The sequence below is a fragment of the Eubalaena glacialis genome, chromosome 7, assembly GCF_028564815.1.
Source record: "Eubalaena glacialis isolate mEubGla1 chromosome 7, mEubGla1.1.hap2.+ XY, whole genome shotgun sequence".
In the NCBI taxonomy this organism is placed as follows: Eukaryota; Metazoa; Chordata; class Mammalia; order Artiodactyla; family Balaenidae; genus Eubalaena; species Eubalaena glacialis.
Window position 1 is genome coordinate 95,080,790 of NC_083722.1, and position 25,190 is coordinate 95,105,979.

General features: G+C 42.4%; 1 protein-coding gene across 1 annotated transcript in view; it reads left to right on the top strand.

The window, feature by feature from the left end:
- The window catches only part of GXYLT2 (glucoside xylosyltransferase 2), an 82,560-nt gene that overhangs the window by 51,370 nt on the left and 6,000 nt on the right, over positions 1–25,190 (top strand). The window contains exons 4-6 of the mRNA XM_061197155.1: positions 11,749–12,000; positions 13,250–13,373; positions 23,771–23,943. Coding sequence (XP_061053138.1) covers positions 11,749–12,000; positions 13,250–13,373; positions 23,771–23,943 — 549 coding nt within the window. The remainder of the gene's footprint in view (positions 1–11,748; positions 12,001–13,249; positions 13,374–23,770; positions 23,944–25,190) is intronic.

The following is a 25,190-nucleotide window of genomic DNA, read 5'->3' on the forward strand; positions in this document are numbered from 1 at the left end:
AAAAGAGGAGAGAGGGTTGCAGGGGCATGGAGTGATGGTGTGGTGGGGATAGGCAGAAAAAGAAAAATTTGAATTTCTTATTCTGTGGATTGCTAAATTGTCCATACTTTTATAACACACAAGCATGAATTTGTATATTGTATAATTTAGACAATTTTTTTAAATGGCAAACCAGTCAGAAAAAAAAAAAAGAGCATCAAAGCTTTTCGTAATGTATAGAAACTTTTTGTTCACATTTGCAAATACATACAGGCATGCCAGAATTGCAGAGAATTACAGAAGGTGCTGGCCTCTTTCTGACCAGGTGTGCTGGTTCTGTGTATATTTACATTAATACAAACAGTAAATGTGGCAATGATAATAGAGAAAATGATGATGGTACTGATGTATTTATTTGTATCCCTGCCATCTGTGTCCCTTCCCTCGTGCATGTCACTCCTGGATTTTTGGTTTCTGAATGATATTCTCATGTGGATTCTCAGCCCAGAGCCTTCCCAGAGTCCCTGTAGGATCAAGTCGCACCCCCTCAGCCTGGTGTTCAGGGCCCTTTGCATTCCGACCGAGTGCACCTATTAACTTTTCAGCATTATTCCAAATCATGAATTCCCATTCCAGCCAGGCTGCTCTGCCATTGTCTTTCCGAGATGCTGTGTAGATTAACCCCCTCCATACTGTTGCTTGGGGACCACGCCTCTCCACTCTTCCACCTCCAGCCTCAGTTATTAAAATCATGCCCAATAATTCAAAACTCAGCCCAATACCCTGATAATCTAAGCTCAAAATTTTCTGTTTCTTTAACAAATTATTTTTCAAAGGCACATACAGGCTCGTGAGATCAGGTATCAATGTGAATTCATGTTTTTTTTAATAGATAGATAGGTAGTTAACTAGATAGATAGAGATATATATGTATACCTTGGGTAGTATACATACAAGTACTTCCTAGAGATCCACTAAGAGAGGCTAGAAGCAGTGACACCCCAGTAGCAATGAGCACACCTTGCACCCAAATCTTGGTTTCTAAATTCCATCCTCCAATAAAAGGAACCAGGGCTCCTTGTAGAACTTGTTGATTCTAGAACAGAGGGCAGGGAAAGTGCAAGACGAGCCTGGAGTGTCTTGTGGTGCTAGAAAGTAAGGATGTGGAAAAAAAGGAAGGGTGTGCATATTGAAAGCACACAGGAGCCAATCTGAAGGAGCTCCAAATGACCAAAGTTGAAACAGCTTGAGCAACAAAATAAATAATTATTTATTTTAAAATATATATCAAATTTTAACCCCCAAATAAAATAATTTTCATAAGTCCATACTAATATAAATAAATAACTGAACAAATAAATAGATGGGGAGAAATGACAACTCTTTCTTACAGAAGAATTCAATTAATACATGTAGAAAGAAATGAGGGAAATAGAAAATCACCATCAGAATACTACAGTACTAATTACTGCAGGTAAGATCTGCCAGTGAATACTAAAATTAGGGGGTGTAAGTTTAACCAGAAACAGGATATTTTCATGGTTTCAAAGTGTCTCCTTTACAATATTTAGTAATTACCAAGGAGAAATAGTAAGTTTACTGTGAAGAATACTGATAGACAGAACCTCAACCAAGGGATCAAGGGTCACGTCACCAGTAACGTATTGATATATCAGCATCATGTACACCCAGAGACGGAAACGCACAGAGAAAGGACACTTCACCTCTGTAGTATTTTTCCTGACAGTGCATTAGCTCAGTCTAATCATGAGAAAACACCCAAATTGAGAGACTTTGTACAAAATAGCTGACCAGTATTCTTCAAAGCTGTCAAGCTCGTGAATAGACAAGGAAAGACTGAAGAACTGTCACAGACTGGAGAAGAGTAAGTACTCCTAACAGCTCAAGGCACTGTGAGATACCAATTGGATTTTGGAACAGAAAGAAGACATTAGTGGAAAAACTGGTAAAATCAGAGTAATTCTGTGGTTAATAGAGTAGTACCAAGGTTAATTTCTTAGTCTTAACAAATGTTGGGCGGTTATATGAGATATTAACACAGGAGAAGCTCGGTGAAGAGTACATGGAGCTCTCTGGACTTTTTGCAACTCTTCCATAAGTCTGAAATGATCTCAAAATAAAAAATTTAAAAAACACACACATACATACATACAGGCACATTCTAGGGGTCCAGGTCAGACCTAATAATTCAGAATCTGGAGGTAGGGCCTAGGAATCTGCATTTCAAACCAGCTTCTTAAATGAATCTCATGTACGCTGAGGTTTAAGAACAATTGCTCTAGCACTAGTCACATCCATCATTCCAGTTGTGAACAAGTACAATTACTGCTTTGTGGTGGATGAAAAACAACATGGTAGAGCACAGGGAGTGTGAGCTTTGGTGTCAGAGAGCCCTGGTTTCATCCAGGTGCTGCCATTTACTAGTGCTAAGCTTAGGTAAGTTATTTAAGCTCATCTATTAAATGAGATTAATAATACCACTCTGGCAGGGTTGTTGAGGCACTGGAAACAATGTACTATGTATAGGAAATGGCTGGAATGATGCTTAGCACATAACACGTGCTAAAAAAAACAGAGGGATTATTATTCCTTTATGTTTGTAAGTTACTTTATTGACAAAAATATCTGCTGATTGAATATTTTCTATAGCTGTGTGACCTTGGGAAAGGAACTTAACCTCTCTCTGTCTCAGTTTCCTCATCTATAAAATGGGGGTCATAATAGTACTACCTCATTAGGTTGTCGTGAGGATGAAATGAGGATTAAATTACCATGGTTTTTGCATCTCTCAGATTTCCACTCTGTTTACTAGAGGATCTCTGAGAGGTTACCCAGCCATCAGTGGACATGTCTGTCATTACCTGACTTTCTCCCTTTCCTCAGTAATTATTTTCTCTGTAATAGCTTCAAGATAGGTCCAGTGTGCGTTTTTTGAAAAGGAATGTGACATGATGGTAGAGGAAAAGGGAATTTATTTTGATGAAATTGCAAATATGTATTGAAACGTAGAATTTCCTTTTTGTTCTGATTTTGATTTGGAGACTTGGGAATTTTGGTCCAAGAGGAGAAAGTCCAAGTAGCTTGAGAAATTCTGTCCCATTCAATTTATCTTTCTGTAGAATGAGAAGGGGCAGGGGACCCCAAACATTTTCCTGGGAATCTACCCCCTTAGAGGAAAGTTCTCTGTTAGAGAGAGAAAGAGGCAGGTGGCAGGGGACGTTGCCCAGGCTCCTTCATTGGCAAAGGTGGGCTCTTGGTCAGCTTTGAAGGACATCTCACCTGGAGAGGTGTGTGCTCTAGGAACGAATTACTCTTCAAAACAGGAAAAGAAGAAAAAATAAAGGACAGGAACCTGATAGAATTGTGGAAATTAAAGATCATCTTAGAATAACTCCTAGAATACATTTTGTTGAGGGAAATAAAAATTCACAAAGGTAGAAATAGGTGAGTGAACACCATTGAGTACATTGTTTGAATTGAAAAAATGTAATAGTGGTATCTGTATTTCATTTTTTCCCATTTTTATTGTGGTAAGATATGCATAACATAAAAAGTTTTAATTGATCATTTTTAAGTGTACAGGTCAGTGGCATTCAGTACATTGTTGGGCAAACCACTACCACCATCCATCTCCAGAACTTCTTCATCTTCCCAGACTGAAACGGTGGCTGCATTTCTTGTGCCTTTCCATGGAGACCTTCGTTTCTTTAGTCATGATCTGACTTAGTGTATATGGAGACTGTGGCTTTCAGATTGTACAAATGAATTGTTGCTATTTTAGTTATATTCAAGTCTCTATTTTTCATAAATGTAGGAGATGTTTCCCCCTTGGTAAGAAAACAAACAAAAAAAGATGTGTTTCTTTTTTACTTCCTCTTGAAACTTGTCCTTTCCTCCTCTCTGTTTCCACTTCCTGCTTTAATCCTCTTTGAATATTTTTTCCTTCTCCTAATTATCACTAACATCATTTAACAAAGATTCCCTCCTTGGAATTCAGTCCTACTTGAATCTAAATGGCGTTTTTGTCTTTGCTTTTGTTCTATCCTTTGCCTCCTCCAGCTCCCTTTCCATTCCTTTAGTTTTTAGGGTCTTTTAAAAATGCTAGTGAGGTAAGGAAATGGGATGATATACATACAAAGTGACTTAGCTGTACCATCAACAGAGGCCTGTAGGGTGATGCCCTGGACCACACCAGCAAAAGAATGATATTCAGCATGGTAGGGGTTATGTTGGTTTTCTCTTCAGGAACTTGGGTCTTCTATTCTTCAACTATTCACAGACCTTCTTATCTCTCAGGGCCTGTCCTTTCCTCTGCAATGGGCCTTGAAACATATTTAAAGTTACAATGTTTCTGAGACAGTTCAGCAGTTGAATTCCTTACTTTGTGTAAATATTTATTGGATGCCTAATATAGCTACTAGGCATTGCCTTAGGCACATAAACTTTTAGGAGTTAACTAGACCCAGAAGGTCCCTGTCCTCTGGGAACTTCTATTCTAATTGGAAGAGGCAAGCAACAGACGAGAAAATAATTTAACAAAAGGCCACTGGTTGCGGACAGAGGTACGTAGAGTGGTGTGATGGGGAGCCTGGAGGGAGAGAGGAAGGAGGCTCTAGGGTAAGCCTTTCTGAGGAGGTCACACCTGAGCTCAGATCTACAGCATGAGTTAGAGCTGGGCATTCGAGAATGGTAAGTGGAAAGCTCTGCCTCACATCCGGGAAGCTGTTGGTAGCACTTCACTCACAGGCTGGGGAAGATGCTGATCCTAAATCACAGGAGCTCCCTAGAGCTTAATCTCCAGACCCAAGGAAAGGGGGAGAAATGTGAAGTTACTGCTAATTGATTTACATCAACAGCTACAATTTGGGGACATCATTAATTTTCACCCTAATCATAGTTTTGATACTTTAGGCAATTATCTAAAATGTGAACTCACAAACAATGAAACTGAATAAAGCATCAGGGCTGCACATCTATTTCATAATTGATACTGTTTTTCAGCAAATTTGAGCACATTATCTTCTTCGCTTTGGGTGCATTGAATTTCGGGAATGAAGTGAGAAAGAACATTCCAAAAGATGATTCCCTTGTTAAATGAGATAGTTTCTACTTTATGTTTTCTTTCTGAAAGGGGGGGACTTATGTGTTAGTTTCTATCTAAAGAAAGACTTAAGAGCATCTCTGACAGAGGAAACCCTGGCTGTAGGCAGGAAGAGAAGTAGGAGCTCGTTAACTTCCTATTAAGTCCATTTTCCTCCTCACCCTCTGTTGACTTTGACAGTAACTGAGCCATAATGGAAAGTTGTGCTAGGAAGTGAAAGATCACCACTGATAGGAACTCGGTCCCCTGTAGGGACAGAGTGTGTCCATCCTGCAGAGCGTTTTAGGGACCATGGTTCATGTGTAATGAAAGCACAGTGAAAAGTCTTGAAGGGGTTTAAAGATGAAAGTGGCATCCTCTAATGTAAGTTTTTTTAAAAAGCCCTCTGGATCTTTCATAACGATAAGGCTCAGTCCATCAGGAAGGTGTATCTACCCTAAATGAGTATGCACCTAACAACAGAGCTTCCAAATCTACAAAGCAAAACCATGCTTAGAGAAATAGACAAATCCACAATCAGAGTGAGAGACTTCAACACTCCTCTTTCGATAATTGTCTGTTAGTGTGAAAATAAATGATGGCTCCCAAATCATATCTGTTTTTTGTTTGTTTGTTTGTTTGTTTTTGGCTGTGCCACATGGCTTGTGGGATCTCAGTTCCCCAACCAGGGATTGAACCCAGGCCATGGCAGTGAAAGACCGGAATCCTAAAAACTAGGCCACCAGGGAACTCTCCCAAATCATATCTGTTGATGTAAATGAATTTGCAGTAACTTCGTATTTCTCCCCTCTTTCTTTGTGTCTGAAGATAAAACTCCATAGAGCTCCTGTGGTTATAATAAGCAAACAGAAAATCAGTTAGCACCTAGAAATCCTTGACAACACTATCAACCAACTGACCTAATTGGCAGCTACAGAATTTACAGAATGCTCCACCCAACAACTGCAGAATAATAAACATTCAACATTCGCCAAGATAGACCATATGTGGGCCATAAAACAAGTCTCAGTGAATTTGAGAGGATTGAAATCATGCAGTGTGCTCCCTAACTACAAGGAAATTAGATTAGAAATGAATAATAAAAAGATATCTGGAAAATCCCAAATATTTGGAAATTAAACAGCCACCCTTGTAAATAACCCATGGGTCAAAGAAGAAATGACACTGGAGATTAAAAATCCCTCTGGCCGCTCTGTGAGGAATAGATTGAAGGGGAAAGTGTGTGCACAGGGAGGCCAGTGAATGGACCCTTCCAGAATTCTAGGGGAGCTGCAATGGTGCCTTGAACTCAGGGTAAGGCAGTGGAAAGGGAGAGAAATGGGCAGATTCAGATGTATTTTGGAGGAAGAGCATATGGGACTTGCTGAGGATTGGATGTGGGCAATGGGGATAGGAGAGGAAACATCAGACCTCAAGGTTTCTGGTTCATGTCATTTCACATCTCCCCATGGCTCTTAGGATCACGTCCAAATTTGTCAGCATAGCTCCTGCTATCGGGCCCCCGCCCACTTGGCCAGCCTAATCTCTCCCCACCCCTGGTTCCTGGCTCTCCCACTGTAAGCTCCAGCCCCACCAACCAATTGGCCATCCTCTCTGGTGTGTTGCTCTCTCCTGGCCTCTGGGCCTTTGCACATGCTGTTCTATTTATCTTCAGTACTCTTTGCCCTGCTCTTCACTTACCTATCTGTCAGCTTAGTTGTCACTTCTGTCCTTTTTTCACTCCAGAATGGTTTAGCAGCCCTGCCAAGTGCTTCTGTGCTACTCCTACCGTTAGCCACATCTTATTTTGCTTTGCCTCTTATCTGTCTCCCCCACCAAAGCTCTTTGAGAACAGAGCACAGGCCTCATTCTTTTACTACCACCACTACTGCAGCCAGTTACTGGGCTATGAATCAAGGAGCTAGCCCTCCTGAGAGTGAGCCCATAAGAATGTCACATAGCATTTATTGAGTCCTTACTGTGTGTATGTCAGGGGCTTCACATGCATTATCTCATTTAATCATCCCGGCAGCACTCTGAAGTGAGTGACCAATCCCATCTACAAGATGAGGAAACAGGGAGTTCCCTGGCGGTCCAGTGGTTAAAGACTCCATGCTTCCACTGCAGGTGGCACAGGTTCGATCCCTGCGGGGAACTAAGATCCTGCATGCCGCCCAGCACGGCCAAAAGAAAGATGAGGAAACTAAGGCTTAGAAGGCTTAAAGCAGCTTGCCCAAGACCACAGTTTGTAGTGGAAACAGAATCCAAACACAAATGGTTAGATTTCAAACCCCGAACTTTCAACCACAAAGTTGTACTGTCGAAGTCAGAACAAGGTTGCAGCAAAATGAACTTGAAGGAGAGCCAGTGGCCCCTGATCATCTTGTTGCCCGTGGCCAGACGCAGCTGCCCAGGTTGGGGTGGTGAACGGAGCCACAGCAGCATCGTATACAAATAGCTGTTGTCTGTCCTCTATTCGCCCTTCTCTAAGAAAACAGAGGGCTCATTTCTAGTGCTAATTTCCATAAGGGAATTAGAATGGCTAATTTTATATCCTTTCGGTAAATATTCCTCTGCCCATTATAAAGTGGCCACAATGATCCTCTTCAAATTAATACCACCAATAATTGCTGCAGAATTAGCCTCCAGAGACGCAATGTTATAGGAAGAGTGGAGTTTTTCTCCTGGTCTTTTATTTTTTCAGATAAAGAGTAAAAAGGCCTGGTGCTCTTGTTTTCAGTCGAGGTAATATGTGGATCACGATATTAGAAATGTTCGAAAACTTCAACTTTTCTCAGCTTGACTTTGTTTATAGAAAAGACACTTTGTGGTCGACACATGCTTTGAAGTGCTGTGAGCATTGATGTGAATGGTAACTAATTACACGTGAGTTTTAAAAGAAAAAACACGGAGACTTCTTATAGTAGCAACACCGCTATTTATTGAGTACTTACTACGTACCAGCCACTGTACCGAGTTCCCTGTGTGTGTTTTATTTCACTGGATGTTAGTGACAACCCAAAGACAGGGGCCGTGGTGGAGGTCTTGCTTTCCACTTTTTATGCACGGGGAACTGAGGAACTTGTCCAGAGTCACAGGGCACATGATGCCAGGATTTGAACTCAGGAATGCCAGACTCAGGATTCCTAAGGACTATCATCTATTCCATCTCTGAGATATACCATTAGGGCTACTTCTGTGTGTCAGTTTTGAAATATGATCTACCTACCAAAAAGAGCCCCCCAAAACGCTGTATGCTTAGTTTAGCACGCTCACACCTGTGTAACCACTACTGTGGTCGAGAACCAGACAAACGACCATCACCCCAGAAATCCGCCATCAATGCATCCCTTCCTAGGACCACTACAATCTTCTTTATATTTCAGGAAGGGCAGATGCAGAGGAAGAGGGAGGGAGCGAGGCTTTAGCATCTGCCAACTCCAGTACCTATGTGCCAGGGCCAGGCAGGTAACTCGGGACTGACACACATCAGGTGCAATCTCAGTTAAAGGCGATTCCATCATACCTGTTGCTCAGGTTAAAATCCATGGAGTTGCCCTTGACTTTTCTCTTACTCTCACATTCCACATCCAATCTGTTGCGGAAATCCTGTTGGCTCCATTTCAAACTGTGTTATGGATTCGACCACTTCTCACTCCCTGGGTTGTTACCACCTGAGCCAAGCCGCCATCGCATCTCACTTGAATTATTAAAATAGCATCCTAACTGGTCTCCCTGCTTCCCCTGTGTACCCCAATTGTCTTTTCTCCGTGTAGCAGCCAAAGTGATCCTTAATCCAAGTCAGACCATGCCACTCCTCTGGTAAAAGCCCTTCAATGGCTTCCATCTCACTGACAGTGAAAGAACAAGTTCTTTCAAAGGCAAACAAAGCCCTAACTAAGTGAAGTGACCGGCCCCCACTCTGCTCCATCCTCATCCCTGGCTCCTTGTTGCCCACTGTGGTCCAGCCGCCCTGGCTCCCTGCTGTTCTAAGAGTGGTCCAGCCTCCGCTATTTGTACTTGCCCTCTTTCTTCTCAGTGAGTCCTTCCCAACGTCCCTAATTAAAGTTGCAAGCCCCTTCCTACCTGGGACCCCCGCCCCTCTCCCTGCTTTATTTTTAACCAGCTTCTATACTGTATAATCAATATATTTATCTTGCTTATTATTTCATGATGGAATGCCTCCATCCTGAAGGGTTTTTTAGTTTTCCTTTTCCAGACCTTTTTTCAACTCTTTTTGCTTTCTTTTTTGTTTTGATGAAAGATGGTAACACTTTTATTTTATTGAAGAAAGTGATGATAACTTTAACAATAGTATTGATTTAAGACCGAGAAAAAAATTAATCAAGTCAGTGAGCTTGAATTTAGGGACTAGATGTCTGCATAACCCTTAATTGATTAAAACATTAATATTAATACAGTTTTATTTAGGCCTTACTAGATAATCAGCCATAAAGAGAAATCTGTTCTCTTCCACATGGGTTGAAATAGCTTTCTCGTCCTCTGATTCTGTAATTCTAAATTAGCTTTTTAGTGAAACACTGTGCAGTCTCTCATTTCCTTAAACACATTCTAGAAAGTGACTTTACCGTGTTGCAACTTTATTAGCCCCAAATCCAGCGATTGTTAGCATTATTTGACACATTAACTTGGACAGAACACTTTTCTGTGCATTAGTTCTCCTTCCCAGTAAAATAGGATTGGCAGGATGTTGAGTTCTTTGGATGGTCTTGAGCATGCAAAACATCAAAATTGTATTTACATGTGATAAGTAACTTGCATCATGATTGTATAATTTACTATTACTTTTGTAGAGAGCGTGCCCTTCTTCCACAGTACTCTGGAGTTGTGATTTAAAAAGAAAACAACTCAGCAGACTGGTGCGAATCTGTGGCAAAGTTTTTACCTGTCCATGGTTAAATAAGAAAAAATAAGTGTAGTGTGGTAGATGTTTGTTTAAGTTTGTGTGTTCATTTTAAAGAATTCATCCTAATTCTGGAATTAGGATCTTTAAACTGTTAAGACGGGTGTCTTCTTTTACGACATGGTAGATGATCATTATTTTTTTTATTTCATTTTATTGATTTGTAAATTCTATTCCTCTAGTAGATGAGGAAGGAAAGATAAATCCTGCAGTTAATCATGTAAGTTTTGAAATTATTCAAGACTGAAATCCCCATGATGCCTGTATCATGCAGTGCCCATGTTCATCAGTTTTAAATATTAGGATCTCAATGGAGTGGTGTCTTAACTTGCCATAACAAAATACCGTAACTGGATGGCTTAAACCACAGAAATTTATTTTCTTATAGTTCTGGAGGCTAGAAGTCTGAGAGTAGGGTGCTGACATGGTTGGGTTCTGGTGAGGACACTCTCCCTGGCATGCAGACTGCTGCCTTCTCACTATGTTCTAATGTGGCAGAGAGAGAGAGAGAGAGAGAGAGAGACAGAGACAGAGACAGAGAGAGAATGAGAGCAAGCTGTCTGGTGTCTCTTTTAATGAGGACATGAATCCCATCTTGAGGGTTCCACCCTCAGGACCTCATCTAACCCTAATTACTTCCCAAAGACCCCATCTCCAAATACCCTCACATTGGGGAGTTAGGGCTTCAACATATGCATTTTGTAAAGACACATTCAGTCCATAACAAGTGTTGTTGTGGTTTTAGGATGATGATCCTTCTTTGGTTCAGCTACCTCTAAATTGGGGGAACAATGGCAAAACAAGGCAAATAACTCTATTACTCACTATGACTTTAAAGTCTCAAACCCCAGGGCAAAATTCTGGTAAACTAAGCATTTAGCATAGCAAAACTTATTTACTTAAGGTGGCTGGCTTGAATGATCTACAACAGAGGTTGACAAACCACAGCCTTCGAGTCAAGAATGGCTTTTACGTTTCAGATGGTTGAAAAAAATCAAAAGAAGAAGGCTTTGTGACATCTGAAGATTAAATGAAATTCCAGTTTTATTGTCTCTAAATAGTTTTATTGGAACCACCCATGCTCATTTGTTTATATATTGTCCATGGCTGCTTTTATGCTAACAGCAGTTAAGTAGCTGCAACAGAGCCTAAAATATTTACTCTCTGGCCCTTTAGAGAAGAACATTTGCCAATCCTTGCAGACAAAGCTGGCCAATGACTTGTTTTGCCTATTTCCAAGTCTAAATCTTAGCTGAAAATACTATTTCAAAAAGATGCAGAGCCATATCCATCAACACTAAAAGAAATGGATCCAGAGACAGAGTATTTACCCTAAAGCCTGGCATGAGCTAATCTACGGATTGTCCACTTCAAGTAGTCTAATGCTAGCCCTAGCTTTTCCAAGAAAAAACTGAGAAAGACAGATGGCCTTATTGGAGGATGGAGGAGAAGAAAGCCACAGTCATTTGCTAATGTTTTCATTCCTTGCGACCTTCAACCCTTACCAAATATATAGTCCAGGGTCCTGGAATTGGACCAGTCTGAATCAAGATGGATCTTCCTTTGAGTCTCTACCCTTTGACTGACCCTTATCCCTAAAGTCCAAGGAGAAGGGAGGAATGGAAGCTAAGAGTGGGACCCTTTCAAGAATTAACATTAATCAACAAAATCATTGGCAGCGTTGACTTATCAGGCCACTTCCTTTGTTTCTTGTTTTCTCCCTCCTCACCCAATACACACAAAGGTGATTTTAAAAGATGTGGACTCCCTCCTCTACGTAGACACCGATGTTCTCTTTCTGAGACCTGTTGATGACATCTGGAAGCTTCTGAGGCAATTTAATTCCACACAGCTTGCGGCCATGGCCCCCGAGCATGAAATCCCCAAGATTGGCTGGTACAGCCGCTTTGCTCGGCACCCTTTCTATGGCTCCGCGGGAGTTAACTCAGGAGTCATGCTGATGAACTTAACTCGGATAAGAAGTGCCCAGTTCAAGGTAAGGAAGTATGTTATATTTCCTTGTTTAAACATCGGGATTTTGTCTCCTCGACAGTGACGTTCCAGGAGTGTCAGTGTATTGATTTTGGAAGTAGCTGGCTTGCAGGTGAGAATGGAAGAAGCCAGGGAAGAGAAGAGTATTTGGAGAGTTATGGAATATTTGTTGGCTTAGGAAAATTCCAGGTGATTATGGAATTTAAACTGTTCAGCAGAGTTACTATTGGGGAATATTACGTTGCATTTCTGAATTCCATGTTTAAACGCTCTGTGTATCCCCGGCTTCAAAAACCCTGGAAAACTTTTTGGAGTTACCCTAGGGATATATTTATGTAAATGTACAGAGATAAACGTACAAGGCCGTTCATGGCCTTGTCTTTTATCCTAGCAAGAAACTGGAAGAACCTAAGTGAACATCAGTAGAGAACAAGTCAAAAAAATTATCCTCCTATTAAAAAGAATTAGATCAAATCTATAAATGAGATAAGAGCTCTAAAAAATATTAAGTGAAAAAATTAAAATGCAACAGAGCATGATGCCATAGAGGTGATCCCTTTTATGCCTTAGAAACTTCCAGAAGAATATCTAAGAGACTGGTCATTAATTGTGGATACATCTAGGGAAAGTGGGAATGGGAATTGCAGGAGGCAAGAGGAAAAATATTTTTACTTTTTACATCTTTGTGTGCTGTTTGAATATTTAGTCTGAATATGTTGCTTTTGTCTTAAAAGTAAATAATTAAAAAAAAAATTTTATTGGAGTGTAGCTGATTTACAATGTTGTGTTAGTTTCAGGTGTACAGCAAAGTGAATCAGTTATACATATATGTATATCCACTCTTTTTCAGATTCTTTACCCATATAGGCCATTACAGAATATTGAGTAGAGTTCCCTGTGCTCTACAGTAGGTCCTTGTTGGTTATCTATCCTATATACACTAGTGTGTGTATGTTCATCCCAAGCTCCTGATTTATCCCTCCGCCACATGGGGCATGATTTTCTGAGCAGAAGCCATAGGCCCAACTGCCAGTTTCTGGTCCATCTACCATCCATGTGTACACCTGTAATCGCTAGCCCTAGTTCTGCTTTGTCCTATGCCTTGAGGCCAACAGGTCCCCTCCTCCGCTGATTTCATTTTCATTCTGGGGAGCGGGGCGGTGAAGGGGAGAACCCGTCCCTGTACATTGATTCTCAGCGGATGAGATGTATTTGCCGTGCCTTAGCCGCTCTGATGGTTTTCTCTTTTCCAGAACAGCATGATTCCAACAGGCTTGGCTTGGGAGGACATGCTGTACCCTCTCTACCAGAAGTACAAGAATGCCATCACGTGGGGAGACCAGGACTTATTAAATATTATTTTTTATTTCAACCCAGGTAGGTTCTCTTTCAAGAATGCAGTTCTCGGAGGAGTCCGCCCACCTCGCCCCACAGAGCACATTCCAGCCTGGGCTGCATTGGCGAAGCCTGAATTGTGCCTGTGTCCCCTGCAAAGGGTGCCTTTTCATCGCCCACCCCACCCCCTCCCCAGGGTCTCATGCGGGCGGTCCTCGCGCTGCTGACACAAAAGGCCAAATGTTGAAACCCCCAACACTGGGCTCCGTTTTTCAAGAATATCTTTTAGGTTTTGCCACGCCATTCTTCCAAGAAGTACAGGCAAAATCAATGGGCGGCACAGAACTAAATGAAAACATTATAATCTAGGCATGAGGCCCGCCATAGCCTGAACAATTGCTAGATTGAAGGGAATTGATTCTTGGGATCCTTACAATGAAGTGACTTGTTCAGGGTTAAAAGGGTCTAGAAGAAGGACTTGGATTCCCACATCCCTCTTTCTTTTCACCTAGGGCTAAAGAAATTCTTCTTATATTGTTAAGTCAGTGTTTGGGTAGTTGGGGAAGGAAAGGAGATGTAAATTTCTGGTCTGTGTTTTTGTATTGACACCTAAAGCTAAAAATTTTCCTTCTTTTCTTTCATCTTTGCTACCACCTTATTTAATGGTATTAAAACCAAAACCATGTTTTCTCTTTGAGAAAGATCTCTAGGGAAAAAAGCACTCTTCACCCCAACCTCCTCAGGCCTCTCCTGTGTCTTTAAAAATCCTGAACTAGAGACTCCTGTTTATAAAGACTTCTGTGTATGTACCTTTTTTTTTGTTTTTTAACAAAATTCTGAAATAAAACCTAATCTCACATGCCCTTGGATCAAAAAGGAGCAAATCCTGGAAAAGAAAAAAAGCAGGTTGATATGGAACGGGGTGCATTTCTGGCAAAGAGTCCCAATACTAACTCATTTGATGAAGGGGATGTGTTGGCTGTTCGTTTGTGGCATGTTTTAATCCATTTCACTTTGATAGCAACAGGGATCAACGGGGATTTGAAAGTCTGCCGCTCCTTTTTCTTCTAAAGCGGATTTCATCTTTTTTTCTAGGTGTAGTTATACTGAGTAGGACTCTTGGCTACAAATAAAAGGTCCCTGGAGCTAGTCTAAGCACAAAGGATACTTTTTTTTAATAAGCAAACTGGTGTCCTGTAGAAACTTAGGGCAGAAAGGCCAGCAGGCTGGGCCCAGGACCTAAAGCAGGAGAGGGAAAAGGATGAGGAACCCAGGTTGGACTTTGCTTCTCCTGGTGAGACTGTGTATTCCTCTCTTTGAAGGTTCTCATTCTGTGCTCAAAGCAAAGTACCAAGGTTTCATGCTCCACGTCCAGCCACGTGGAAAGACTAACTTCATCCCAGTTGCAAATTCCTGGGGGAGAAATCAGATGTTGGCAGTGTGGGTCCCCTAGGCCAGGAGCATGGAGCTAAGGAATCATGGCTGACATTGATTATTTACTGAGTGTCAGGTGCTGTCCTGAGCATTTTCTTATTTAATCCTCACAACAACGCTGAGAATAGAATCCCCATTTTATAGACAAAGGTACCAAGGGAAAGAGAGTTAAATAATTTGTGGTATAGCTAATGAGTGCCAGAGCAGGGGCACAAACCCAGGCCACTCCAACTGTGGCCCCGTGTATTTGGGGGTGAGGGGAAGGTCCCAGAGAAGGGGGGATTCTAGAGAGCTGGACAGGTATCCCCAAATGTGTCTCTCTCTCCTGCATTATTTCTGCCCTTTAAATATTGCATTTTTTCCTCTGTGTTGTGTGGCTTAAACTCTCTTCCATAAGCCTATCTGTCCATATTCCCAAACTGAGGAATTCAAAACATTCACATAGTTGCCTCCCTAGAAATCCTCTTAGCCTGTTGCAGATTATTTGAGGACGTGATCAGTGAGTAAATAACACTCAAAGACGGTCGCAAGCAGCTCTGCCATCAGATGCGAGCCCCTTGTCTTTAATTAGGGCTGAAAACCAGCTGAGTTTAATGGCGTCACACTGCCCATCTTAGGTCCACTGAGTACAAGGATATTATAAAATAATTATGAAGTTGTTCCGAATCTTGGGTCTGAGCAGTAACAAGTAAATAACCAAGTTTCCTAACTTTAGATCAGTGAGCATTAGGTAATTCCTTGATTGTTCTTTGTATGGCCTGCCTTTGATCTTTCATACTTCATCCAGGTGCTTTATCAAACATGAGCTCTTTGACCTGAAATCCAGTGATATCCATCACATTGAAAGGTTTCTCTTTGTTTATATTGATTGGGAGCATTTTCTATAAACCAGAACTAACTATATTTGAAAAAAGAAAAAAGTGTGTCACCTTTATCCCTGGAAAGGAGAGAGAGGAAATTGGCCACGACTCAGGAGATAAACCTGCTCATTGTTATGATTCTTTGGGTTGCCATTGGTGAAGCAATACCCACAAAACCCAAGCCCTTATCTAGAATGTTTTTATTATTATAGCCTCTCGTAGCCAATCCCATCGCTTTTAAAATGTGTTTAAAAGCCATTAGCTTAAAAATGTTTTAAAACTCTTTCTATAATTAGATAGTAAATGCCTGTGGGTGTGTAATTGCCGTGCTGGGTACTAGACTGACTCACAAGAAGACAGCTGAAGCCCATGGGGGACATGCGGGTAGCTCATCCCACGGGACATTTCCTGGCAGGTGAGCCACAGCAGCTTCTTCAAGGGGTGAAAGACTGAACTCACATATTTACAGGTGAATTTGAGTCAAGAGCAGACTTCTGTAGAAAGGGTAGATTTGACAAGGGCTAAAAGAGAAGGCTATGAAGAAAGATATGCTTGGATTCATGCGCTTAGGTTGCAGGGAATAAAACTTAACGCAGACCAGCTAAGTAAAGGTCCAGGTGCCAGTCCCATGAACACATGGGTCAGATCATGCCAGGCCTCATGAGAACCATCTCTGGGCGGCTGCTCAGGATCAAAGCTCATTTCTTCATCCCTCAGAGTCCTCATGGTGTCTGCTGTGTTGCTTCTGTCCATGCCCATCTGATTCCATTCCATCTGTCCAGCAATAATGTCTGCTTGTACATGGCCCAGCCCCAAGTCAACACAACCTTACAAGCCCATGCCAATGGTGATGGGTTGACTAGGTTTCTTAATTCGGATTCTTGAAGGTAAGAGAGAGAGGGGGGATGGAGGGTTGGCCTGTCCCAGCCTATTAACTGATTCCCAGCCCAGCTATGAACCGGTTCTCTTTCGATGGGGAGACCACCCTTGATCCGGTCCTCAGGGGCCAGAATAGCAAGATCACGTGGCATTTTCCTCTCTCAAACATGACCACCGAGGTCTGTCCCTTCTTTCAAAGCAATTTCTAGAAAAGTGGGGGTGGCCAGGGGAAGAAATGAAACCAGCCAAGTATAGATGACAAGGCAGGGCATCCAGCCAGAGGAGAAGCACTAGGGCTCTGTCCACGAAGAGAGAGAAGAGCTGAAACGCGCATGGAATGTACATAGATCGTCCATGAGTTGAACGTGATACTAGGGAGTCAGGAGGGTTTGCTGGGGCCGCAGAGAGCAGGACACACAGTCACATGGAACAGGCCTCTTCAGAGGCCCTGCCAGGCCTTGTTCTCATCCTGCCTGGGTGTGCAACCACACTATATACTCACCTCACCAAAAGCTTCCAGCAGCTGGTAGTTGTGAATGTGTTTTGGGGTGGACAGGCCCAATTATTTGGTTTTAGGACTGTCCTGGAAAACTGGAAACAGATCATTGTTTTGGGAGTCTGAGAAGTTCATGAGCTGTGATACGAAGCTCAAGAATGAAGATTGTAGGGTCCTTGTGAGAAGGGGTTACGTCTACTTTGTCTTCATTGAGTGATTCCAGTGTGAGGGTTAGTGCCTTAACTGGAGTTGATCTTCAGAGGTGTTGGCTGGTTGGAGGAATGGGATTAAGAGACTGGAATGGAAGAAGGAAGGAAATGGAAGAGAAAGAGCACAGCCAGGCAAGTGAGAGGAAGGGATGTTGGGGAGAGAAAGGAGAGGGAGAAAGCAGAGAAAGGGGAAAGATACAGAGGGTAGAGGAACGTCTATGCTTTGATTCTCCCATTCATTCAGTGAGCACCTACCTACTAGGTGCCAGCCACAGGGCTAGGCAGTGGGGATATGGCGGCATACAGAGGAGACAGAGTCTCTACTTTTACAAAACCTACCTTGTATTGGGAGAGGTCAACTTCCAAAGAGTAACAATGAGTCATTCAAAATCACAAATTGTGATCAGTGCTATGAAGGAAACAAATATGGGGTTGAGAGAGCCACTGTCAAGGCTGTGGAGAGAGGGTTCCATCTTTAAATTGTGTGATCAGAGACATCTCCTTGGAGGAATGAATTGCCCTTTTCTGGAACAAGGTACATTCTGGAAGAAGGAAGAAGAGGAGGCTAGGAAAGCTCAGTTCCAGAATGAGACATTAAAAAACAAAGCAGAACAAACAAAAAGCTATGAGTCGTGCAAACAGCCTCCGTTCTGTTGATATAGTGTAGTAAGTAAGTAGCAAGCCTATTCCACCAGGAAGTTAAAATGATCAGACATAAACTATTCCATAATCTTAGAGACCCCAAGAGTAGGAAATGATCAGAAATGTAAGGAGCAATCAATTCACACAGTACTTTGCAAGTAGTTAGGAGGCTCTGGAAATAAACATAGACTCCTGAAAAGGATCACTAAGGGATTTCAGACTCATAAATAATCAATTAATGAGCTGCTTTATCTACGTAAAATGGAGAGGAAAAATAGCAAAGACCCAGGGTTTGAAGAGAGATTGGCTTGAAAAAATATTTTTTAATAAATTGCAGTGTTTTGAGGCTTTGGGGATTTGGAATTTAAAAACCATTCACTGTATTATTTCCTCAGCAGCAGAAAAAAATAACCTGCACATTTCACCATGCTGTCATTTTTAAACATTAGATTTTGACAGCCATGATAATCTTGCTTAAACTAGATTCGTTTCAGTATAGTTATTCATCGTGTGCCGAATAACCATCATTAATCCACGCTACGTGTTCATCAGCTGCTCTACAGAGGTTTTCCATCTTCAGCCCAGCCCAGGGTGCTGGTGTAGCCCCTCTCCTCCTCCTTCCCCCCATGGAGAAGGAGATTTCGAAATGTAACCCACGCCAAATGTATCTGTGAATGAAAAGGCACATCTGTTATTTTCACCTATGCACTCTTTTTTCTTTTTATTGGAGTATAATTGCTTTACAATGTCATGTTAGTTTCTGCTGTACAGTGAAGTGAATCAGCTATATCTATACAGACATCCCCCGGCCTTGGACCTCCCTGCCCCGCCCATCCCACCCATATAGGTCATTACAGAGCACGGAGCTGAGCTCCCACTAGCTATCTGTTTTACACATGGTAGTGTATTTATGTCAAACCTAATCTCCCACTTCATCCCACCCTAACCCTTCCCCTCTGTGTCCACACAGTCCGTTCTCTAGTCCGTTCTCTACGTCTGCGGCTCTATTCCTGCCCTGCAGGTAGGTTCATCTAAATGTCCACCTGTGCACTCTTGATTGCCCTTTCTTTTAGTAACAGCACGCAGTTCTCTCAGGGGAATTACTCTTCCCCCCCATTGCATGCAGTCTTAGAGCCCTGCCCGCCCCTGACTCGCACTTAACTAGTCAGACCATCTCCTGGGAACCTGAGTCTGGGAATCCAAGAGCAGAAAGTAGGCAAGCCTGGCTCATGCTGGCAGCAATGCCGAGAAGCTGACAGTAATTAGTTCCCATAGCAGATCCCAGGAGCCACCCCACTTCCTGCCCCAATTCAGCTTTCCCTCTGACTTTCTGAGCTACCTCCTCTCTTTCCAAAGGAAAAAAAATATTTTTTGCCTCACCTGCTAGAATCAAAGTTGATTACTTGCAACCTAATATAGATTTATATTTCTTGAATATTTTAGGGCAAAACAGTCTATTTATATAACAACTTTCCTACCATTATCTTACCTCTTTGAAGAAATTGAGTTTGCCCCCCCAAAATTAAATGCTTTATCTTTTCTAAAACACACTCTGATTTCCAAACTCTTCACCATGATCAGGCCATTTTCTCCTCCTCAAATGCTCTTCCAGGCTTCTATTTCTAACTGTCAGAATCCTATCCTTACTATATAAGTCTAAGTTTAAGTAAAGCTTTGCCAAAATGCCTTCCTTTGTATAAACTCTGATAAAAAATGTTCATTTCTGTACTATCTCCCTTAGAAGAGTGTAAATTCCCCAAGGGCAGGGGCAGTGCCTTATCACCCACTGACACCAATGCCTTGCATTGTGGTGAACAAATACTTGTTTCAATTCTATTCTCACGGTATTTCGCTTTTCTTCCTCTGGAAAATTCTGAAGGGAAGGTAAACACGTGAATTGAATTCTGTCTGGGACCGAATTTCACGTGTGATATTCAGTAGCTGTGGTTCCTAGCTGATCTTCAGGAAATCTACAAACCCCTAAATTTGTAAGCAGATATTCTTCATATATTTTTCCAAAGACAGAGTCTAAAGCTTTCATTAGATTCTCAGAGAGATCTGTGACTCATAAAAGGTTAAGAAAGTCTGGCCACCTGCATGTCTAGAGGCAATTGCTGTAAAACATTTACCACCAATGTGCTATGTGTCCGGAAGGATGCCAGGCTCATTCCATTTAAATTATCTTGTTTTATCCTTCTAGTAGCCTAATGCAATAGTTCTTGTTATGGCAATAACAATGATAATAGTAATGATTACAGCTTACATTTACGGGGGGTACCTTCTGGGTGCAGCAAGCACTGTTCCAAGTACTTCTAGATATGAACTCATTTAATACTTCCCCAAATCCTACAAGTGATATTTACAATTTTCCCCCCTTTTACAGATAATGAAACTGAGGCCCAGAAAAATCATGTAATTTGCTTGAGTTCCTGCAACTAATGGCAGAGTTCTGTACTGAAACCCAACAGCTTGATTCTAAAGCTTGCTCCTTAGCCACTCTGCTGTTAGGTCACAGCTAACACATGGTAGAGCTGGGATTCAAATCTGCATCATTTAACTTCTCTTTAGTGCTTCTAAACTGAGGCCAAGGGTTTCAGCAACTCACCCAAGTTTTTAGAACTAGGAGGTGGTAGAAGCCAACTTTGAACCTACCTGTCTTATTACAAAGGCTTTCGAAAGAATTTCAGTAAAGTAGGTGTTAACTCTTCACTAAATGTTTGACAGAATTCGCCTATGAAGCCATCTGGTCCTGGACTTTTGTTTGTTGGAAGATTTTTTAATCACAGTTTCAATTTCAGTACTTGTGATTGGTCCGTTCATAGTTTCTATTTCTTCCTGGTTCAGTCTTGGAAGAATTTGTCCTTTCTAAGAATTTGTCCATTTCTTCCAGGTTGTCCATTAATTGGCATATAGTTGCTTGTAGTAGTCTCTTATGATCCTTTGTATTTCTGTGGTGTCCATTGTAACTTCTCCTTTTTCATTTCCAATTTTATTGATTTGAGTCCTCTCCCTCTTTTTCTTGATAAGTCTGGCTAATGGTTTATCAATTTTGTTTATCTTCTCAAAGAACCAGCTTTTAGTTTTATTGATCTTTGCTATCGTTTCCTTCATTTCTTTGTCATTTATATCTGGTCTGATCTTTATGATTTCTTTCCTTCTGTTAACTTTGGGGTTTTTTTGTTCTTCTTTCTCTAATTGCTTTAGGTGTAAGGTTAGGTTGTTTATTTGAGATGTTTCTTGTTTCTTGAGGTAGGGTTGTATTGCTGTAAACTTCCCTCTTAGAACTGCTTTTGCTGCGTCCCATAGGTTTTGGATTGTCATGTTTTCGTTGTTATTTGTCTCTGGTATTTTTTTATTTCCTATTTGATTTCTTCAGTGATCCATCAGTTATTTAGTAACATATTGTTTAGACTCTGTGTCTTTGTGTTTTGCCTTTGAGTGATGCCCTCATTGGGCTCGGTCCTCTAAGGAGGCTGCAAAGAGAGGAAAAGTTTTCTTTTTGTAGTGGAGTCCTTAAACTACTTAGGAAGAGGAAAAAACCTTCATCACCAATCTTAAACTCCATGAAGGCAGGACCTGTACACATAGCAGGCATTTGATAAATATTTGTTGGTTCCGTCAATCCGTGTGTTTACAAAAACAGAGGTAGTGTCTAGGGCAATTCAGTCAGCAGAGAATACTGGCAGGTGCTTAAGCAGGGACTGCAAATCCAAATGGCCGGGCAGGTATCAGAAAGGAGTGAAGTGACTCATTGGATTTAAAAAAGGCAGCTATTGGGCTGGGGTCACGTCACAGTTCAGAAGCACAAAAGCATGTTTAGATATTTTCACTCCCACTATCCTCACATCCACCCTCTGCACTGAAGTGCAGAAAAGTCACACAACTAATAGAGGAGTTGGGATTCAGACCTTGATAGTATAACTTCATGATGAGCACCGCTCTCTCCCAGCTGTGGATTGTGTATGCGCAAGTGTGGAGGTGAATGCAAGTGAGGGAAACATCCTGGTGGAATGGAGTTCTCCCAAGAAAAGGAAAATCTCATAGTGTGTTGTGAACAATTAGGAATTAGAGGGTGCTTGGATGTCACAGCAGTCTGTGAGTTTTATGTTTTGTTTTGTTTTTTGGCTGCGCCACGCAGCTTGCGGGATCTTAGTTCCCAGACCAGGGATTGAACCTGCGCCCTCGGCAGTGAAAGCTCCAAGTCCTAACCCCTGGACTGCCGGGGAATTCCCCAGTGGCATGTAATTTCTGAGTGGTAGAAATATTACACACCGTCTGCCAGAGGGGATGCCCGATGATGTCTTCATTCTTTGCTTTCCATCTCGAAGGTTTCTGTAAATAACCTCTAAGCAGGGGTCCTTTCCATGAGAAGGGAATGCCATCAACCCAACCAACAAGCACATCTTTATGATGCTCTTCTGACACTGGTAATTGATTTCCTCTAAGCCTTCTGTGCTGTCACACGGGGACTTTCTCATGGTCACGGGCACACGTTTGCAGAGAAGTTTGATCCATCCTCCTCTAGCCCCGGCCCTTAAAGGCACCAGGAAGGAGGAGCCGGGAAGCTCAGGGGTTATGAGCTTATTGCTGATTTTATAATCCCTAGTCACCAAGAGGAAATTTACTGAGTCCATCAGGATTAGAGCAGAGTTTCTCGACCTTGGCACTACTACAGTGGTGGGGCTTGCTGTTCACTGAGGATATTTACAGCATCCCCGACCTCTACCCACTAGATGCCAGTAGCAGCCTTGTCATGTATGACGACCAATGTCTCCCTCCAAACACCGCCAGGTGGTCCCGGGAGACTGCAGGGTAGCATCACCCCTGGCTAAGAACCACTGGCTTAGAGATGCAAACACGCACAAGGACACGTGTGCACATGCTCACCCACAGTGTATACAGTCACCTTGACAGGGGGACTTCTTTTTGTGTTGCTTTTTGTTGTTGTTGTTGTTTTCCTATTGTAGTATTTTGTTTGTTGTTTTTTCCTTCACTTTGTTTCTGTTGGTTGGTTGCTTTTTAATCTGAAGAAGAACCTTTGCTTCAATCTTTTTTTTTAATAAATTTATTTATGTATTTATTTATCTATTTATTTATTTTTGGCTGCGTTGGATCTTCTTTGCTGCACACGGGCTTTCTTAAGTTGCGGCGAGCGGGGGCTACTCTTCATGGCGGTGCATGGGCTTCTCATTGCAGTGGCTTCTGTTGTCGCAGAGCACGGGCTCTAGGCGCGCGGGCATCAGTAGTTGTGGCACGCAGGCTTCAGTAGTTGTGGCACACGGGCTTAGTTGCTCCGGGGCATGTGGGATCTTCCTGGACCAAGGCTCGAACCTGTGCCCCCTGCATTGGCAGGCAGATTCTTAACCACTGCGCCACCAGGGAAGCCCCTTTGCTTCAATCTTGACTCTAATTTTTCAAGTTGGTCCATTTCACAAAACCTTTTCAAAGAGTTGATTGTAACTGCTAATGCTGTGGACCACCGCCGTGTGCTTGTCACTCTGCTATGCATTTTACATGAGCTTTTTAAAAATGGAATCATCAAAATAACAGGGCAATCCTGTTACATCCATCTTGCAGATGAGGAAATTGAAACACAGGACAGTTAAGTCACTGGACCCAGGTTGCACTGTTTTTGAGTGACAGAGTTGGGATTCTGATCCAGGCTGTCTGCTGCCCTTGTTTGCTTTCTTGTCTAAGATGCTATATCGCCCTCCTCTTTGGGGTAAAACCTCCAACATCACTAATGTGTGCTCCTTCAATTCCTGATCTCAGAATATCGACAAACGTGGTAAAATCTGAGCTACAAGTCACAATCACAGTCACGTGCTTTGAAATCCTGTGTGGTGTGCAGTTTATGGAAACGTTGGTTTCATCGCTGACACTGATTGTACACACATATCTTTCTCTTGTCACCACCAGAGTGTCTGTACGTGTTCCCCTGCCAGTGGAACTACCGTCCTGATCACTGCATGTACGGAAGCAATTGCAGAGCGGCCGAGCGGGAAGGCGTGTCTGTCCTGCATGGGAACCGAGGCGTCTACCATGACGAGAAGCAGCCAACTTTCAAAGCGCTCTATGAAGCAATCCGAGATGTAAGTGTGTTCTCACCCCCCATTCAGCAGACATGTACTTATCAGCATGAAGCAGTGCAGGCGCTTTGGTCACCCGTCCCTTTGAAAGCCAAATAATTCCCAGAAGCATTGAGTTCTAACCACTTTTCCCCAACCTCACTCACGCTATGTCACTCCATCCACTTGCCACCTGATACTATACTTTGTCCACTCTTGACTTAATATTTCCAAGAAAGTCACTCATTTTTTTTTTCTCTGAAATAAATTCGCTGAAGGAGGAAGTGTCCTATCAGAAAGGGAAACCCTTGGTAACTGACTATACTGCTGAACTGAATGAATAAGCATTTTCAGAACTCTGATGGAAAACTGATGAATTCATAAAAGTGCTAACAAAAGATCAAGATGAAAAAAAAATTAATTACATGGGACTGAGTGAACTGATGAGGATGATTATAATATTTGTGACTTTCTGTTTGAATAAAAAAAAAAAATCCCCCCCCCCAAAAAAAGAACAGTAAGCAAAAAAAAAAAAACAAAAAAAAGAGAGAGAAACTCTGTGCCATGTGCCGTAATAAGGGGTCAGAGGTTAGGATACAGGTGATACAATAAAAATAAAATATTATTCAACTCACGCTAAGTGTGTTGCCTGATTGCCAACTCCACCCTAGTGAACAAGCAGATGTCGAGGTGGTCATTTAGGACAGTGGTCCCCAACCTTTTTGGCACCAGGGACGCATTACAAGGAAGACGATTTTTCCACGGATGGGGTGGGAGGATGGGAGGGCGTGGGGGATGGTTCAGGCGGTAATGCCAGCGATGGGGAGCGGTGGATGAAGCTTCGCTCGCTCGCCCGCCGCTCACCTCCTGCTGTGTGGCCCGGCTCCTAACAGGCCACAGACCGGTACCAGTCCGAGGACCAGGAGTTGGGGACTCCTGAGTTAGGACCAGGAGCCAAACCAAAGTGACAATCAAGTCTTTGTTTATGGACTGCCACAGTGCAAGCAAGAGGCAAGAAGAGGGCACCGGCTCTCGGTGGTCCATTTTTGTACACCAAAGGATGCTGGCTGAGGGTCAAGTGGCTGCAGCACGGAGGCAGGAATATCTCCTGAATAAAAGGCTTTTGCGTCTTTACGGACCCATGAACCTTGGGGAAGAGGAGAAGGAAGGAAGAGGGGAGGAGGAGAAAGGTACCCCCACACACACACACCCCCCAAAGGAGGCCTCCACATGGAGGTGCTTGGGGCAGGGATGCAGACGTGCGTATAAGC